At 45.3% G+C, this 19,836-nt stretch overlaps 1 protein-coding gene across 1 annotated transcript in view; it reads left to right on the plus strand.

Annotated features, from left to right (window-relative positions):
- NSG2 (neuronal vesicle trafficking associated 2) overlaps window positions 1–19,836 on the plus strand; it is a 64,001-nt gene that overhangs the window by 9,376 nt on the left and 34,789 nt on the right. The window contains exon 3 of the mRNA XM_024247089.3: window positions 9,462–9,545. Coding sequence (XP_024102857.1) covers window positions 9,462–9,545 — 84 coding nt within the window. The remainder of the gene's footprint in view (window positions 1–9,461; window positions 9,546–19,836) is intronic.

Here is a 19,836-nt window from a genome sequence, read left to right on the forward strand (position 1 = left end):
AAAATCACCCCCATTTCACAGACGGTGAATGGTCTCAGAGAATGGATGTAACTTGTTCACTTTGATACACAGGGAGATCACTGTGAAGCCAGTGTCTTTGTCTGTACAGGGAGGTGTCAGAATAGCACAGTTTAAATTCAAATCCTAACTCCACCTACTTGCACTGTGACCCTGGGCAAGTTTATTAACCACTCTGACCCTCTGTTTCCTCATGACACTAGTATCTTTCTCTAAGGATTGTTGTAAAGATAAAATGAGGAAAATACATAGCAAATGTTTATCATAGTGCCTAGTACATAGTAGATGCTTAATGCAACAGTGTAATTATTATTGTTGTTGTTCTTAACATTATCTATTTAGTCCCAGAATCAGGTTCCCTGTTTCTGGAGGTCACAGGGCTACCCCAGGCAGCAAGGAGAGTGAACAGTGACATGGCCTGGGCCTCTGGACTGTGGAAGACCCAGGTGGCAGAGCTATGGGCTCCACTGTAGTGATTCCAGCCTAGGCAGCTTGCCTTTGTTCAGAGCAGAAGGAGCTGGAAGTCCCCCGTAGAGGATCCTGTGGAGAGTACCTCATCTTGCCCCATGCTATGCATTGCCATAGAAGTGGGGAGTTGACAGGGCATGGTGGCTCATGCCTGTAATCCCAGCACTTTAGGAAGCCAAGGCGGGCAGATCACGAGGTCAGGAGATCGAGACCATCCTGGCTATCACGGTGAAACCTCATCTCTACTAAAAAAAATACAAAAAATTAGCCGGGCGTGGTGGCAGTTTCCTATAGTCCCAGCTACTCGGGAGGCTGAGGCAGGAGAATGGTGTGAACCTGGGAGGTGGAGCTTGCAGTGAGCCGAGATATCGCGCCACTGCACTCCAGCCTGGGCAACAGAGCAAGACTCCGTCTCAAAAAAAAAAAAAGAAGTGGGAAGTTATAGACTTATTGAGGCAGATAGTTCATTTGAGACCAACTTTTATACTGCCTCTGAGAAAGCAAAGCAAAGGCCCAACAAGAAAAACAAAGTTTATTCCATGGAAAGAGCTCTGGACTGAGAGCTGGCATTCATACTAGAGACCTGCTTCCAACTCAGTCTTTCTGTGTGACCTGTGGCAAATCCCTTTCCCGCTCTGTGCCTCAGTCTCCCTATTTGTGAATTGATGAGGTTGGACAACACTGCCACTAAAGTCTTTTGAGCACTGACATTTTACCCTGTGTTCAGGGCCCAATACCAACCTTCAAGGGCCCAGGAAAAAACTCGAATCCAAAGAGAGAGTGTGGAGTGAGGAGCGAGAGGTGCAAATGGGGAAAGTTCCCAACTAAGGATGCAGGCCCCATCTGGGCAACTTCACCCTCTCTCTTTAGAAATAGGATTTATTTGTTCACTCATTCATTCCACAGTTTTTATGGCCTCCCTATTACGTCTTGATTCCCCAGGATCAGAGTTCAAGTGTTAGGTGGCACTTGGAACTGAGCTTAGGTTCAAGTCTGGGCTCTGCCTCCTAGTGGCCATGTGAAGTTATGAAGTCATTTCTGCTCTCTAGGACTCAGGCTCCTTATCTGTAAAATGGGAATAATTACCTTTACCTCATAGAATGATGGAAAAGATTTGCTGAGATATAGGATGTAAAGTGTTTGGCACAGTGCCAGGCACGTAGTGGGTACCTTTACAAAAAATCCAAAACCATGATCAATAGGAAAGAGTATGATATTCTTGAGTTTGAATCTAGCTCAACCCGAGGCCAGTCATTTGATCACAGGCAAGCGACTGAACTCTCAGAGGCTAAATTTCCTCATCTGAAAAATGGGAATAATAATAATGATTTTGAGGGAGAGAACTGAGGCTTGGAGAGAATGTTGTCAGGAGAATTATGAGAATTGAATGAGTCCACATCAGCAGGGCACCTGGCACTGTGCCTGGCTCACAGTAGGGATTCAGTGCCAGCCGTTCATTGTCCTGGCTCTGAACCTGTCTCTTTGCTCCAGGGATGATGGGTAGAGCTTAGATCTATTTTTAGACTGTGCAAGTCCAGCTCATAAAAATACAATCTTGCTCCTTGTCAGCACTTCTGCACTTTTATTTATTGTTCCTGCCAATCTTGGGACCTCTCCATGTGGGAACCTCTTCATTATTGATAATCCTGGGAAGTAGTATTTTAAATTTTTATGATCTGTACTTTGCACCGTCTGAACCACCATGTATTATCTGCCCTTGCCAGTGAAATGGGAATTATATCCAGACAAGGGGTCCTTTAGGGATGAATAATTTATCCCATTTTCACAATGCCAATTATATTAAATTATGTTCTTCATATTAGCAGCTGACAGGACAATGGGGATCCAATGTGTAAATATGGAAAGAAAACAAAGTTATTGCTTTGCCCAAATCCACAATCATATTTGAAAACCTGGAGTTTCATTTTTCCAAATATCTATAAAACTCCACTTTTAAGAATAAAAAGAGTAGGAGGAATTTTGCCCCTTCCCTCTCTACTTTTCTTCTCTTGTTTCTGCAGATAGACAAGGGGCTCAGGGCTCTGTTTTGCTCCATTTTCTTTTAACTGCGGGAAAAAGAAGAATGTCTAGAAGAGAGGCTTTCTTTGCATATTTATTTTTCTCCTGTCTTGCTCTCTTTGCCTATGCAAGCTGATTCCTCCAAGGTACAATTAATAATGATTGGCTAACATTTCTTAATGCTTTCCCTTTCAGAGTATTAAAAAAAAGGAACTATGACTTTGTCGTTTATGGAAGGGAAATGTTTCTGGCTCTACTCCACAGTAACAAAACACTAAGCTTTATGAAAGTCCTCTAGCTGGCTGGTTGTAGTGACTTTGTAGGGTTGTATTTTCCCTGCTATCTGCCGGGCCCCATGCAGTGTACCTTCACTGTGGCCAGAGGCCTCGCCTGTGCCTGAAATGCATACCTGCAAAGCCGTTTTCTCATTTATAATCATTCCTCAGCTCTTCACTGCCCTCACATTAATCTTCAAGGTGCCTAGCATGGCATTCAGAGCCTCTGTGTGCCTCTCTAGCTTCCTCCCTGTCACCTACTCACCTCACCCATCCTGTTCCCTGGCCACTTAAAACTGCTTCTCTGTAGTTGCCTCAGGTGCTGGCCTCCCAGATGTCTTCTGAAGGTTTACTGGTATTATCTCTCCCTCATCTAGAGGGATCTTTCCGCTGGGTTTGGAAACAAGGAAGCTGGCCAGGGCAAAGGTCCAAAGAGAGATGACCATGTCCTGTATTGGGGTAGAGGCCGTGCAACTGAATGAGTGGGTTGATTTAAGGGAAATTTTTGAGGAAGCTGGAGCTGGAATGGGTGGAGTAATGGAATGAATTTTGAGACTAAAGGGAAGGGAGGAATCACGAGCGATTCTGTCTTTGATTTGACGTAAACAGTGGTTTGGATAATGCTGCTGTTATCTTCTAAGTTGGGGATTACATGGCATGAAGATGTTGAGAGTGAGGTGGCTGGGGCAGGAGGGTCAAGGGTAAATGTCTGATAAGGTCATCTGAGTGTTGAGTGATATCTGAGTAGAAGTATATATTTGGGAGTCATGAGCATAAACAATGAACTTGATTAGCCAGGTGTGGTGGCACATGCCTGTAGTCCAAGCTACTCAGGAGGCTGAGACACGAGAATTTCTTGAACCCAAAAGGTAGAGGTTGCAGTGAGCTGCGATCACACCACTGCACTCCAGCCTGGGCAACAGAGCGAGACTGTAAAAAACAAACAAACAAAAAAACCAATGAACTTGGAAGTGATGGGAGTGAGAACATGCAGAGGGGGCTTGTAGATGGAAAGAAGAGTGGTCATGAGCTGGCTTTGAGAAATCCCAACACTGAGAGATCAGCAGAAAGAGGAGGAGCCTGGAGTGGAGACTAAGGAGGGCTGCTGGGTGAGCCAGCAACAGAACCAAGAGAGAGGCTGCCATGGGCTCAAGGGAGGAGAACCTTTCAAGGAGGAGAGAGAGAACAAGCTTGTCAAAAATGACTGAGAGGTCAAAGAAGATGAAGGCAGAGCACTGTCCATTTGTTCCAGGCAAACAGGCCAAGACCTTTTGAAATGGAGATGGAGTTCCAAAGAGCTAACACTTCCTCGGGGTGAAGACAAAATATTATGTAGCAGCCTGAGTTGCTTTTGGAGAAAATGTGGCTCAGCTAAAGAAAAGAGCAGATGACTGAGGACTCACATGGTGTTAGGCACCCGCCTGTCTCTTGGCCTGTATTTGAACTTTGTGGTTTGAGGAGTGAGGACCTGAAGCTAAAGGGACTGTTTTCATTAGAAAGTCACTCAGAGCCTAAGAGCATTTCATAAGGGTTCAGAGCAAAGCAGGACATGGATTTGAAGAGAGGGTTATGGTCCCAACTCTGTCTAACTTCAGTACCCTCTAACCCCATGACTGCAAATGGTGAGAGGTATATTTTTATGATAAATATATTATACATATAAATTATTATACGTATACTTGAAGTTGATGTAAATGACATCACACAGTATATAAAAACCTCGTGGTATCTAATTTCTTTTGTTCAATGTAATGTCTATGAAATTCATCAATGTATATGTAGTATAGTGGTGAGGCATTCCATTTTCTGAGTAAAACACAATTTATCGATTCTCCTATTAGTGTACATTTGAGATGTTCCCAGTTTGGGGCTATCAGGAACAAAGCTGCAATGAATGTTCTTGTATCTTTTGGTGGACCCATTATGTTTTTGAGCTGACTTTTTGCTGACACCTAGGAAATCTATTGATTTTGGTTTACTTATTTAGTATTTGGCTACCTTACTAAATTCTAATCGCTTTTCAGTTCATTTTCTTGCGTTTTCTTGGAAGACATGTGTATCAGATAGAAAGCTTTTAGTTTCAAGTAACAGAAAACCCAGCCAAAATTGGATTAAGGCTCAAAGAGTAGGTATTTGCCACTATAACTGTGGATCCCAGAGTAGGTCTAACTTCAGGCAAGGTGCAATCCCAGGGTAGGAGGTCATCTGGACCCGGCTCCATTTCTCTGGGTTCCTCTTGGCTCTGCCCTTCTTTGTGTTCTGCCTTTGTTCTTCTCCTGGTTCCCATCAAGATGGCAACAATTCCAGGACTAAAGTCTTCATCATACCATCCAAAGGAAGAATCACTCATGAAGACCTACAAGGCTTCTTTCATCAAGACACTAGTCAATACTACCTCATAGCTCATTGGTCCAAATTGGGTAACATGCCCATGACTGAGTCAATCAAATTGTGTGATCAATAGGATGGTATGCCCTGATTGGCTCAACTTCACTAGGGACCATCACTGTCACTAAGGAAGTGGTCAATCCCACTGAACCACATGGCTGCCACACAGTGAGGCAGGGGTGGGTTCCCAAAAGGAATATCATAGAGCTTTTGGTTGAAGAAGGAGATGGATGCTAGAGAAGCAACTTCAAAATATTTTTTATTATGAGAATAAAAATGATATTGCCTGTAATGATTATTTATGGTCTTGTTCTGACAGTAATATTTTTCAGTTCTGTCTCCTGCCTCAACATGTTGGTTAGAATATGGGGTCTTTTAAGTTTACACAGAATGGAAATGGTTTTCAGCTTTTTCAAAAGCTCCGGGAAGGATGTTTATAAAAATAGAGAGGGAGCGAGAAAGACTAAGAAGCAAGTACTTCTTAATATTTTTTAAAAAAATTTACTAGTCTCTGAGTTTGCATCCAACATTTGATGTGAAGATTCTCAAGAACAGTCGGAGGACTGTGGATCTAGAAAGGAAGGGATCAAGCCAAGAGATGATGGAAATAGACTTGGCAATGTGGGAAGGTGGACTAGTTTTCAATTGCTGTGTGACAAATTACCAAAAATTAAGTGGCTTAAAACCCACAAACTTATTATCTCACAGTTTTTGTAGGTCAGAAGTCCAGCCATAGGCTAGCTGGGTTCTCTGCACAGGGTCTCATGAGCCTGAAATCAAGGTGTTGGCCAGGCTGCATTCCCACTGACACTTGGGATCTTCTTTCAAGCTATTGAGGCTGTCGACAGATTTCAGTTCCTTGTGGTTGGAGGACTGAGGTCCTGGTTTTCTTGTTGGCTCTTGGTTGAGGGTTGCCCTCAGGTACTAGCAGCATGGCTCTCTCTCAGCATGTCAGTTTAATTCTTCAAGGTCAGTGGAGAATCTCTTTCCAGTCTGTTACCCTGGAGTTTTACATAGCACAATGTAATAATGGTAGGGACCAGCCCATCATAACCACAGGTCCGGCCCACATTCTAAAAGGAGGAAATTATACAGCACATGAACACCATGGGGCAGGAATCTTTGGAGCCAAATTAGAATGCTGCCTACCACAAAAAGCAATTATTACCCCAAGGCTTGTGGCTCATGCTGACCAAGATATACATGTATTATATATATTAATAGATATGTTATATGTATATATTACACACACACACACATATATATATACACACATGCATGGGGAGATAAAATTAAAATTGCAAATCCAAGTTTGTGAATATTTCTAAAATCGTGGATTAAGAGAAATAATCAGACATCTAAATTTTCTGTACCACTTCATAATCTGACAGTTGATCTAGTGATGTCCAAAATATTTCTAATAACTGGAATTTGTAGAATATCCTTTCAGTTCATGAAGCACCTGCATGTATGTTCTTTCATTTGGTCCATCCTAGAATGCTGTGAACTAGCCTAGGAGCTTTACCATTTGCTCTTTTGTTTACATTGGCTTCCGACTCTCGCATTCGCATTGCAGTTCACATGCCAGCAAAGCGAGTCCTTGTAGATCACATACTGTTTCCACTTTTGTTTCTTTGGTTCTGTGGTTCACTTTGCAGAGACTGTCTTCCCTTGTTTTGTCCACCCAGAAAACTTCTATTCATCTTCCAAAACTCTTTTTTTTCTGTTTTTGAGATGGAGTGTCGCTCTGTTGCCAGGCTGGAGTGCAGTGACACAATCTCGGCTCACTGCAACCTCTGCCTCCCGGGTTCAAGTGATTCTCCTGCCTCAACCTCCTGAGTAGCTGGGATTACAGGCGCACGCCACCATGCCCAGCTAATTTTTTAAATTTTTAGTAGAGATGGGGTTTCACCATGTTGGCCAGGGTGGTCTTGATCTCTTGACCTCATGATCCACCTTTCTCGGCCTCCCAAAGTGCTGGGATTACAGGTGGGAGCCACTACGCCTGGCCCTCAAACTTTTTTTTTTTTAGGCAGGGCAGTTGGGGGCATTCTTGAATGCCCATGATCCTGAGAAGTCCTTGTGTTGCTCTTGATAGGCTAGGTAGGGTGACCCTGCAGCCTGACAGGTGCAAGGCTCCACTCTACAGCTGCCTCAGATATCTATGGAAGAAAATGTGATAGCACCCAGATGTTACTGGGTTGATGTTCTGAATGTCTAACTTGCATCAACTCATTTATGCCTCCCAACAATCCAACGAGGTGGTCGTGGTGATTTCCCCATTTTATAGATAAGAAAATCAAGACACAGAAGGCTTCATCAACTCATCCAAGGTCACCAGCTAGTAAATGCTGGAGCCAGGATTTGAACTCAGCCTACACTTGTACACTCCCCTACAATATTGACAATATTGGTATCTGCTTTATAGTGTAGAATTAAGTGAGGTAAGGCATGTCAAACGCTCAATGCCTGCTATATAGTAAATGCACAGAGTATGAGAATTATTTTTCTTATCTGTGGTACAAGAGCTTCTGCTTTCCTATTCTTTGGCCCAGGGAGTAGGAAGAAAATAAAAATAACAGAGCATCCTTCTGCCCCACCCCTGGTAAGCTCTCATCCATGTTTGGCTGTGTCGCTTCGCTGTTTAAGGAAGCCAGGGGCTCTCTTTTTGTTGTTTGGAGGAACAGACTGCAAACAGGGCGGGATACAACAGCAGAATTTCCAACCAGAAATGGGTTCTAGAGGTAAGAGAGGGTGGGGTGCTGATGGGCTGGGGTCCAGGGCCTCCTTAACCCCCATAAATCCAGCCATAGGTTAGCTGGGTTTAGGTACCACCTGGTAGATGTTCCATGTATGGTAGTGCCATTCCTATCCCTTCCTTTTTGAGCTGCATTGAGTCCATGGCATGCCTCACAGATGTTAAAGGGCATTCTTCATAGAAGAATTCTTGCTCTAGTTAATACGCTTGACTGTTGTCTCCAGGGAAAGTTGGTGGGTGTTTTCAGTGACAATTCTGTTAATTTGAGCCATAATGGGAAGTAGGAGTGATCATGGTTAGAAGATTACTTCATTTTAGCTGTGTGACCCTGGACATGTGACTTAGCATCTCTGAGCTTGACTTTCCTTGTTAGGGGAATGGAAATAGTAGTGATAGGTAGGTAAGGCATATGAAGTGCTTCATCTAGTTCCGGCACATAATAAATGGTTCAAAAATATTGCTCATCATCATCTCACTTAACTCTCAAAGCAACCTTACAAAATAGGGATATGATTCGAATTATTTGTCTCTATTTTACAGATGAGACCTTGAGGCTTAGACAGCTTCTGTGTTCCTCATGGTACTGCAGCACTTGGCAATAGTTATTGATTATCTGTCAGGTTTCTTTTTCTTTCACTTTGCCTGCACAGTGGGATGGAGTTACATAAATGTCTTGTCAGGTTGACAGCATATCTTGATAGGATGTTAACCACCTCTGCAAAAATATTCAGACTTTAGAAAAATAAGAAGATACAACAGATTGAACAGAACTTTATATTTTTCTTCTCACAAGTCCCCAAATCAAATTGGAATTAAGTGTGTGTGCAAAGGCTTAGAAACAGAATCTTCGTCGTAACTTTCTATTTTATTTATTTACATATTTATTTATTTATTTAATTTTTGTGGGTACATAGTAGGTATATATATTTTCGGGGTACAGGAGATATTTTGATACAGGCATGCAATGTGAAGCACATCATGGAGAATGGGGTATTTATCCCCTCCATCCCCTCCATTTATCCTTTGAGTTACAAACAATCCCATAACTTGTTTATATAACCAAAACTGTGGAGGCAACCTAAACGTATAACAATTTAAGTTTAATTAGATCGGTTGCAGTACACACATGCAGTGAAGTGTTATACTATGCCAAAAGGCAAAATAAAATCATGTATTTGTTTACATTGGAAAATTGGAGAAAAATATAGCATTGTGTGATAAAAGGTTATAAACTATAAAGTATGAATTCATCTCATAAAATGTTTTCACAAATATTAAATATATAACAATATGTACATATATAAGTCTATATAAATATCTAAAAAGGTGTAATCAAAATTGTTACCTAGGGTTGTCTCTGTTGGAATGGGGAAGTATTATGAGTAATTTGAATTTTCTCTTACGTGGGTTTGAAGGGGGGGTTCTTTATTTTTTTGATCTTTATGTCATGTGTAACAAATTCTGGTTACTAAAAACAAAGGAAGGAAAATGTTTCCAGTCTCCATGCACGCTAACACACTGGTTGACTCTTTCAGGTGATTGTGAAGACAAGAACGGAATATCAGCCGGAACAGAAGAACAAAGGGAAGTTCCGGGTGCCGAAAATTGCTGAATTTACGGTCAGTTTCTTGATGGTGTAATAGAAAGAGTAAAGGAGAGGCTGGCTCCAGCCAGCTCAGCACACCTCGTGCTTGAAGCAAGTACTGCTGTGGGTGGGGAAATGACGCAGGCTATTTCTGGAGGATTTCTTGAAGCCGTACAGTGTGGCCACTGAATTTAATCAAATAACAAGAACTCTGCCTCTGAGGTCTATCATATTCTCGTGTACTCTGGAATGTTCTGATAAATCTCATAATTGATAAATGCCTCTTTTGTTCCTTCTCCTTTCTCCTGTTCCCTTCTTCCTGCTTTTTCATCACAATCTCCAGGAAGTGTGATGGAAATGCAGTAAGTGACTCACATTTTAGTCCTTCGTTGCAACAAATATGAGAAAAACAAAGGCAGGGGGGAAGAAAAGCTGGCTTCTTGGTGGTGAAACCCTAATGGTTGGCTTCCTATTTCTTGGTGGAGGGGCCGTGAGGAGCACTGGGGAATATGTTGCTAGCTGTGATGAATTGCATCAAGGAGCCACAAAGCATTCTCTGTGAGGGTGAAAGAGGAACCCCAGGGAATGCCCTGAGGAAGTCACTTAGGAGCTGAGGTGGGTGGGGAAGTGGATAGGAAGCAGGTACAAGGTGCTGGCAGCTGAGGAGAGTGCAGCTTGTGCAAAGGCCCTGAGGCAGGAAGGAGGCTAGCCCCAACCCTGAATAGAAACAGAAATAGAAACCCTGAATAGAAATAAGGACAGTGAGGGCCAGGCACGGTGGCTCACGCCTGTAATCCCAGCATTTTGGGAGGCTGAGTCAGGCGGATCACCAGGTCAGGAAATCGAGACCATCCTGCCTAACACGGTGAAAACCCATCTCTACTGAAAATACAAAAAATTAGCTGGGCGTAGTGGTGGGCGCCTGTAATCCCAGCTACTCGGGAGGCTGAGGCAGGAGAATGGAGTGAACCAGGGAGGCAGAGCTTGCAGTGAGCCAGGATTGCACCACTGCACTCCAGCCTGGATGACAGAGCGAGACTCCGTCTCAAAAAAAAAAAGAAAAAAAAAAAAGAGATAAGGACAGTGAGGCCAGGCTCTAGGAGGGTGCAGAGAGCAGACAGAGATGAGGCAGAAGTGGGCGGAGGGCAGACAATTCCAAGCATTGAAGGCTGTATGAAGGCATTTAGGGTTTAATACTAAAAGCAACAGGAAGCCTTTGAAGGACTTCAGGAAGAGACGGGACATGATTTGGGTTTTAGAAAAAGTATGCTGGCTTTTACATGGCTAATGGAGTGTGGTGGATGAAGGGGGATGGGGGGGCACTATTAGGCTGCTGCAGTCATTCAAGTGAAAAAACACACAAAAAATGGTGGCAGATCAGATAAGGTGGTGTGTGGGTGGAGAGATGCAGGTAGATCTAAAATATTTAGGAGGCAAACAATCAGCCCTGGAGGCAGTAGAACAAGTGGTCCTGTGGATGGACGATGCAGCAGCCTGGCTGGGCTTGAGCCTTGGTTCCACCTTATCCTAGCTGTGTGGCCACAAGCGAGTCACCAAGCCTCGCTTATCAAGTGGAGATAATAGTAGGGTTGCTGTGATGAAGTACAAAGTGCATGCAAAGCACTTGGATCTGTACAGGATAAGTGTGTAATAGTAGCCTTTTTATGCCAACTGTGACTGGGAGCTTTGAAAGTGAACATGACTCGTGGTTGGTTGTCTGGGAATCGAAGTGTATGCGGGGAGAAACGTGGGTTTGTTTGTCTTTGACTATTTTTCTCCCCGCTAAATCAGTACTGAAGCAGCTGAGTATGTGGCCCAGGGGAGGAGTGTGGTCCCTCTGTGTGCATCCCCTGGAATGTGGGACTTCCCTAGATGCCACCCTCCTCTTGGAGAGCAGCGGCTGGTCTTACTTTTTTATTGTACTTTCAGTGTCTGCCACACAGCACAGGCCCAGTGAAAGTGGACCAAGACCCAGCTGCGTACAAGTACTTGCAGGAATAAGCAGGTACCTGCATGAATGAGCACAGAGCTTGCAGGAGAGGCCTGGGGTATCTTGGTGCACCAGGCCATGGGGTCAAGTTGACCTGCCTTCGTGGCAAGAGCTCACAAGAAATATTCCCAGGTTCACGTGTAAGAATGTTTGCTGCAGTACTATCTATAAAATTAGAGTATTAATATTCCCAGGTTCACATGTGAGAATGTTTGCTGCAGTACTATCTATAAAATTAGAGTATTAATATTCCCAGGTTCACGTGTGAGAATGTTTGCTGCAGTACTATCTATAAAATTAGAGTATTGGAAACTAGACTTTCAACAACTTTCTTGTGATTTCATAAATGGGAACACATCCATATGATGAATTACTTTACAGTTTCTTAAGAATTACCTTTTTTTCTCAGAGAGTAGTTTTCTCTAAATTATATGTTTATGAGATACTTTCATCTGATTTTTACTTCTCTATGCTTTCCAAATTTTATGCAATGTGCACTTAATTATTTCAATAATCAGACAAAAATCAGAATTATTTTTTAAGTGTGCTTTTTTAAAAAAAAACAGATAAGAGTGTTAAGTGTTTTTAATGAAATTATCCCTTATCCAGCAGTCATTTGAAATGATGGCTGTGAAGTGCAATAATTTGGGCAAATACTTAAAGAGAGAATGTTGAGTGAGTAAAGTAGAGATTAAGATTGTGTGCTTTCTAGGATTGGAGCTATGAAAAATTACAAATACAGAGGAACAACAATATGGAAATAAATGTATTAATATTAAAATGCTGTCTATCGCTGTGTTATTAGCAGTGATGTAGGGCTACGTTTTTTTTTTTTTGTCTTCTTTGACAACTTTTGGTGATGTGGCTATTTTTTCATATCTACGTGAGAGATTGATATAATCCCCTATGGCTCCGAGAGGTGACATAACATGCTTACCCACCAGCAAGTGGCAGAGCCAGTAGGCAGAGCCAGGGCCTGGAGGCCTCTCTGCTCAGCCGTGTTGCCTGCAGTAGGTAACTTCTGGGTAGAACAGAAATGAGTCAGCTAAGAGAAAATGGGTGCTGGGTCAGGGACCAGGGCCTGTAGAAGTTCTCCACCCCTGCACAGTTTGACTCGATTAGTCCTGGGGGTCAGGAAAGAAGGGCTTTGTGGTTCAGGGGCAGCCCTCTGTCAGCCCTGTCAGGCATGGGCAGAGGGGGACCTGCACTTGAAACAAAATGGGAGGAATGGAGCAGATTCTCTTGTGCTTATGTAAAGCTGCAAGCATTAATTAGCCTAGTTTTTCACTTTCTTAAAGAGAGCTCCTTCTGAGCCCCGTGAAAGATGCATCTGCAGGTGCAGAGGTGGATGCAGGGAGGCGTGGAGGTAATTAAGAAGAGTCTGAGGGTCTGAGCTGAGTCAGCTGGCTGGGGCTCATGATCCAGGGAGGGCTGTTATGGAGGTGGAATTTACAGGACTTGCTCCTGGTTGGAGGAAGGGCATTGGGGGACTCTTTGGTGTTTGGCTTGTCTACCTGCCGCTGAGGTAGGGAGCTGGGGGGATGCTCTGAGTGTGAGGTGCCTGGAGACCATGGGTGGGGATGGGGAAGACAGGTGGTCTGGCCACCCTTGGAACTAATAGGTTTGGAGCTCAGGATGGAGATTTCCACTGGAGAACTAGGGCTGGAGTCAGGGAATTTACAGTTAGAGAGCTTGGTGCTGTTACACAGTCACTGAGTCACCCTGCAGATATATTGCCCGGGGCTGAGGGAACCCTGGGAACTGCAAAGGTGCACCTCTTCTCATTCCAATCCCTTCATGGATCTGGGACAGCTTGTGATTTGAATTTCAAAATTAACCTGCAGAAAGCAGTTCATGGCAATTATACTGTGAGAGAGAAAAGAAGGGAGCAGGGTGGGGAGAGATGAATAGAGAAAGAGGAGCTGAAAGAATTGCCTGGAGTTTTTGTCATTTCTGAAACTAGGGAGGCCCTGCCGTCATTGTAAAGGGCCACAGACTTGAAATATTTTCATCAGTTATGTGAGAAAATGGGAACATGCAAAGAAAAAAACCCTCCTTCTTTCTTAATCTGAGAGCAAGGCGTTCTCTAAAACTGATTTTGCTATGGATGGTGCTGGCGCTGTGGTGGGTGTTTGTGTCATGGGATCCTGGTGCTGTGGAAGGTGCTGGTGATGTGGAAGGTGCTGGTGTCATGTTGGGGGTGCTGGTGTTATGGTGATCCTGGTGCTGTGGAAGGTGCTGGTGCTACATAGGGTGCTGGTGTCCTGGTGATCCTGGTGCTGTGGAAGGTGCTGGTGATGTGGAAGGTGCTGGTGTCATGTTGGGGGTGCTGGTGTTATGGTGATCCTGGTGCTGTGGAAGGTGCTGGTGCTACATAGGGTGCTGGTGTCCTGGTGATCCTGGTGTTGTGGAAGTTGCTGGTGCTATGAAGGGTTCTGGTGTCACGGTGATCCTGGTGCTATGGAAGTTGCTAGTGCTATGAAGGGTACTGGTGTCATGGTGATCCTGGTGCTATGGAAGGTGCTGGTGCTGTGGAACGTGCTGGTGTCATGGGAATCCTGGTGCTATGTAAAGTGCTGGTGCTGTGGAAGGTGCTGGTGTCAAGGGGATCCTGGTGCTGTGGAAGGTGCTAGTACTATGGAGGGTGCTGCTGTCTTGGTGATCCTGGTGCTATGGAAAGTGCTGGTGTCATGGTGATCCTGGTGCTATGGAGGGTGCTGGTGCTGTGGAAGGTGTTGGTGCTATGGAGGTGATCCTGGTGCTGTGGAGGGTGCTGGTGTCACGGTGACCCTGGTGCTGTGGAGGGTGCTGGTATCATGGTGATCTTGGTGCTGTGGAGGGTGCTTGTGTCATGGTGATCCTGGTGCTATGGAGGGAGCTGGTGCCAAGGAGAGTGCTGGTGCTCTAAAGGTTACCGGTGCTCTGAAGGTTGTTGGTGCTATGGAAGATGCTGGTGCTGAGGAGGGTACTGAGGCTCTGGAAAGTGCTTATGCACCTAGCTATGCTGCCAGGCCTGGTTGTTTCCAGGCTCCTCTGTGAGTTGGAGCTGAGTTTGGATTTGGAAGTCATTGGTGCTAAGCTGTGGAGAGGCACAGCTGTCCTCCAGGGGTACACCTGGGTTTGAGGCTAGGCTCGCCTGGGCATCTTAGATCTTGGCTTTGCCATATCTTAGCTTCATGACCTTGGGAAAAATCTCTTCACTCCCAAGCTCCTAATTTTTCATTAATAAAATCAGACAACAATAATGAATAGTCTGTCTTTGGTGCACTCTAAGGGCTTAATAAATTATCATTTTCTTTCCTTCCTATTCATATCCTTTTTCTTCCTCTTGTGTTCTTAGCTTCCTGTCTAATTAGCTGGATTTTGTTTGTTTGTTGGGCTCTAGGCCTCTCTTTGCAGGCTTTTCTCCCTGGGAATGTGACTGGGAGAACCTGGAGGAACATTTCAAGGGGTAGCCCGTTCATTGTCAGGATTCATGGGTGGTCTCTGGCTTCCCACAGTAATTCCTGGAGGCACATGTTTGCTTGTTGGTAAGGGTAGGCCTTTTTTTTTTTTTTTTTGAGACAAGGTCTTACTTTGTCACCAAGACTGGAGTGTACTGGCATGATCATGGCTCACTGCAGCCTTGACCTCCCAGGCTCAAGTGATCCTCCCACCTTAGCCTCCTGAACAGCTGGGACTATAGCCACATGCCACCATGCTTGGCTAATTTAAAAAGGTTTTTCTTTTTTTGGTAGAGATAGGGTCTCGCTTTGTTGCTTGGGCTGGTCTTGAACTCCTGGCCTCAAGTGATCCTCCTGCCTCGGCCTCCCAAAGTTCTGAGATTACAGGTGTGAGCCATCATGCCCAGTCTGGTCATTGTTTTCATAGGCTACTTTTTAGTACTTCAGTTATAAGATGAATAATAATGTCTTAAATATGCTTTTACATCTACTTTTCAGCCTAACAACAATCTTGGGAAGTAGGTACTTTCCTTATCCCCATTTACAGATGAGGAAACTGATGCTCAGAGAAGTGAGGTGATTTTCCCAAGGTCACATAGCCAGGAAACGTCAGAACAAAGCAAGAACCCGGCTCCATGGCTCCATATCCCATTCTCTCTGCCACAACTTGATGTCACCCTGCCATTGTCCTGGCCAAGCTGTGACCTTCCTACCTTCTTTCCTTCCTTCTTGGTCTTCCCCCCTTTTCTTCTTTGTCGTTATTAATATTGCTTCTGGCCTGGGCTCAATGCCTGTTGCTGGGAGATACAAAAATGGATAAAACAAAACCCCTGCCCTGAAGGAACTAACAAATGTGTGGATCAGACAAGAGACATTCTGTGCAGCTTCTCAGCTGTGCTCTTCCTGGAGTCAGCAACTCTGGGACCCCTTCCTGATCCTCTAGCTAGATTTGGGACCTCCTCTGGGCTCTGTAGGGTCATGAGGCCTCCTTTCCCACTCTCCTCTGCCTGGCCTATCCCGCACCTGCAGCCCCCTCTAGCTTCTGATCCCTGGAGAGCAGGGAGGTGTCTGGTGCATCTCTGTGTTCCCAGTTCCCAGCACTGGCCTGGCATGGAGCGGGCTTTGGGTATGTTGCATTGTGGGCCCTGTCTCTTGGGATGGTCTCAGGAGCATCCCTGACCCCACACCCTGATCCAGCATTCAGGGAATCTGCCTCATTAGGCTCTGGCCAGGGCCAGCTCAGACTGGAGGGTGTGCAGGCACTTGGGAAGGATCCTGGGAATGCCTGCAGTCCAGACCTAGAGCACATCCAGTGGGGAGAAGCTGCAGTGGGAGGGGCACCTTAGCCCAAAGGGACAAGAGCTCCCCATTCTCTTGTTAAAATGAGGTGGGACCAAGAACTGGAAATGAGAGGGTCACTCCTTTTTAAACAACCAGTGGCTCATGCCTGTTATCTTAGCACTTTGGGAAGCCGAGGTGGGTGGATCACGAGGTCAGGAGATGGAGACCATCCTGGCCAACATGGTGAAACACCGTCTCTACTAAAATACAAAAATTAGCCTGGTGTGGTAGCATGCACCTATAGGTCCCAGCTACTTGGGAGGCTGAGGCAGGGGAATTGCTTGAACCCGAGAGGTGCGGCTTGCAGTGAGCCGAGATTGCACCACTGCACTCCAGCCTGATGACAGAGCAAGACTCAGTAACAACAACAACAACAACAAGAACCAGTGTCAGTGGGCTATTATTAAAACAAAGAGCAACAAGTAAAACAAAAATAAAACCCCAGTTGAAGTTTCAGGCTAACATTAGAAGGTGTGGATTTTTTGCTGTTTCATCCATTCACTGATCCATTCCACTCTTTGGGCTCCTGCCTGTGACTAGCACTTTATGTGCACTACCCCGCTGAATGGTCCAGCACGCCAGGCTGGCGGGATTGTTACCCCACTTGCACATGAGGAACACAGGCTCAGAGAGGCACAGTGAGCCATCTGAGGTCCACGCCCTGGAGGCTGCGCAGCTGGGCCACCTGCTTGGGTAGACAGGATCAGGGAAGGTTGCTCAAAGGAGGCTGCAGCTAAATGGAAGGGGATCCCTGGCTACACAGGAATGGCTCCTAAGGATGCTGCTGAGCTCACTTACCTGCCAGTGGCTCCTTCTCCTTTCCTTTTATAATCTAGGGCCAAGAAATGGGGGCCTTGGCTCCCTGTCTCAAGCCTCAACTCTGCTCACGTTCCCTCCAACACTAACAGGAGAAGAAGCAGGGAGAAACACAGAAACCAGCCTCCTCAGTGCTGGCCACTGCATCTAGCAGCCATAGAGCCAGGCCTCTCTCCCTCTGGAAGTCTCTAGTGACTGTCCTTTCTTCTCTGTTCTCATTCCAACACTCTGGTTCAACCCACATCACCGCCTGTCCCAGCCCTCTCCCTGATCCCTGGCCCCTTTCCTCAGCAGCCCCAGTCCTTTCTCCTCCCCTTCTAGAGCACATGCCCCACAGTGGCATTCCTGTGCCTCCATTGCTCACCCGCCTTTCCCATGGGTGCATCCACCTCCTGGAAGCACTGGCCCTTCCCTCATGATCCTGTCCATTTGATGCCTCCCTGCCTTTGTCTGTGTCATCCTTTCTAGCTGGATTGTCTTTCCTGCCTGCCATGGGGCCATCTCGCTCTTCATCCCTCAACACCAAAAGCACATGGCCTGGGCCTGTGCAGTCTTGCTTGCACTGACATGCAAAGCCTGTCCTTTCTCCTTTGGGTTCCTGCATGTCCTATAGGACCCTCCATTCTAGTACCAATTAAACAGAGTTGGCATCAGTGAGTTACCTACTAGGTCTCCTGCTGACTGGACCAGGAGCTCTTTGAGGCAGGAATGGTGTTTTTTGGTCTCTGTACCCTAAGAAGCTAGCCAGCACCTGGCCAGATGAAGCACTAAAAAATGCCCTTAATAAATGAATAAGGCTGGGTGTGGTGGCTCACACCTGTAATCCTAGCACTTTGGGAGGCCAAGGTGGGAAGATTGCTTGAGCCCAGGAGTTTGAGACTGGCCTGGGCAACATGGCAAAACCCCATCTCTACAAAAAATGCAAAAAATTAACTGGATGTGGTTACGCATGCCTGTGTTCCCAGCTGCTCAGGAGGCTGAGGCAGGAGGATCATCTGAGCCTGGGAGGTTGAGGCTGCAGTGAGCCGGATTGTGCCACTGCACTCCAACCTGGGTAACAGAGTGAGATCCTGTCTCAAATGAATGAATGAATGCATAAGGAGGTGAATGAGCAAACAAAAAAAATCCTTATGGCTGACCAAGAAACTCCACATCAATCACATCAACTGCTCTGTTTGCCTCATTTCCAGTATCTTTATTTAAAATCAGAGCCCTATCTTTTCTTCTGAACTCTTGCTGATAACACATCCTCATAACTCTCTTTCTGATGCCACATTCCTAAGAAGTTAGACAACATTTCTAGCTTCACCATTTGCTTCTACCAATTTTTCTTCAAAACTCCAGGGCCTTCGTTTCATGGGATTCTAATATTTGCTGACAGCAGCAAATGGAGATAAGCGATTTTACTTTATTTGTTGTCTTGGTTTTTATTGCTCTCTCTTTCTTTTAAATTTTGAGGAACACTTTTAGGCAAGTTATTAAAAACACTACCTGCTGGGTTAGGAGCAGAGTCATTATTTGGCATGGAAAGAATTTGCACATGAGGACTTGGTGGAGAAAGGCTGCCAGAGTGTTTCATGTTTATTATTTCACTTCTGTCCAGGGTTTTATTGAAAATCAGACTGAAGATGCTGGCCTATGTTTTTGTCCAGGTGCTTTTGCCTGGCTTTGTGAGTGTACTATTAGAATGACCTTCAAAAATATATGCTGTTATTAATTGATAGTTGCAAAGCAATTGTGGCTTAATTTTTTAACGAAACATTCCTCTGAGACAGAAAACACACATTGTGCTGCCTTAGGAGGAATGTGCATAGGGTTTGATGAGAGACGGGGTGTTTCAATGACTACCCCATCGCAAAAGGATGGGCTTTTATTACCGGCTTTACATTCTCGTTGATCCAAACAAACATTGTTAAGTAAATGCTGCAATAAAGCAAGTCACTTTTTAATAAACGTAGTGTAGAAGAAGACTTCTAGGGTATAGTGAGCACTCTTGTTTCCTATGGGACTCCTGCAGGGGTGGGCTGGAGTAATTTACACCCACTCCTGAGAGCTGATTCTTCCAAGTTTGCAAGCCAGTTGTGAAACTGTTGGAAGCTTGAAATCAATCATGGTGGGAGTATTTACACCATGGAAATCAGCAACGGCTACAAATCTCCTCCTCTCCCCCCAAGAGCTGGTCTCTCAGCACACCACTGTGGAAAGGCAATATGGAAGAAACACATGGGTTAGGGATTTGATCCCATGGGTTTGTGAACTAGAACATGTCATTTCAGCTCTCGGAACCTGTGTTTCCCAATCTGCAAAATGGGTGGCTGAAGGCTCCATCATAGACCTAGTGCGAGGCCTAAGTGAGGCAATGTAAGCTAACACAGTTGTTCCACTGTGGCTCGATAAACGTGAGCTTCCTCTTGTAGCTGCATGGTAGTTTCATTTCTGGGGAGGGAGGTCTCTTGCTAGATGGATGCTGCCACCTAGCTTGGGTCTCCAGTGGGAAGCTATGCCTGGTACCTGTGGGCCTCCATCCCAGGGGACGCTGCCCTAGCTCAGTTGCTCCTCTTGGCTTACTCCTTCCACTGTTTCAGCTCCCAGCTCTCCATCTCTGTCCCACCCCTTCACGCAATATGAGAAAAACCAGGTTAGGTCATCAGATCAGTCTCCTGCTTGAGAAATCTGCCATGTCTCCCTGCTTCCTAGGGGCTGCAGTGTGATGTCCTTAGCACGGCACTGCAGGC

Source organism: Pongo abelii, chromosome 4, assembly GCF_028885655.2.
Source record: "Pongo abelii isolate AG06213 chromosome 4, NHGRI_mPonAbe1-v2.0_pri, whole genome shotgun sequence".
Lineage (NCBI taxonomy): Eukaryota > Metazoa > Chordata > Mammalia > Primates > Hominidae > Pongo > Pongo abelii.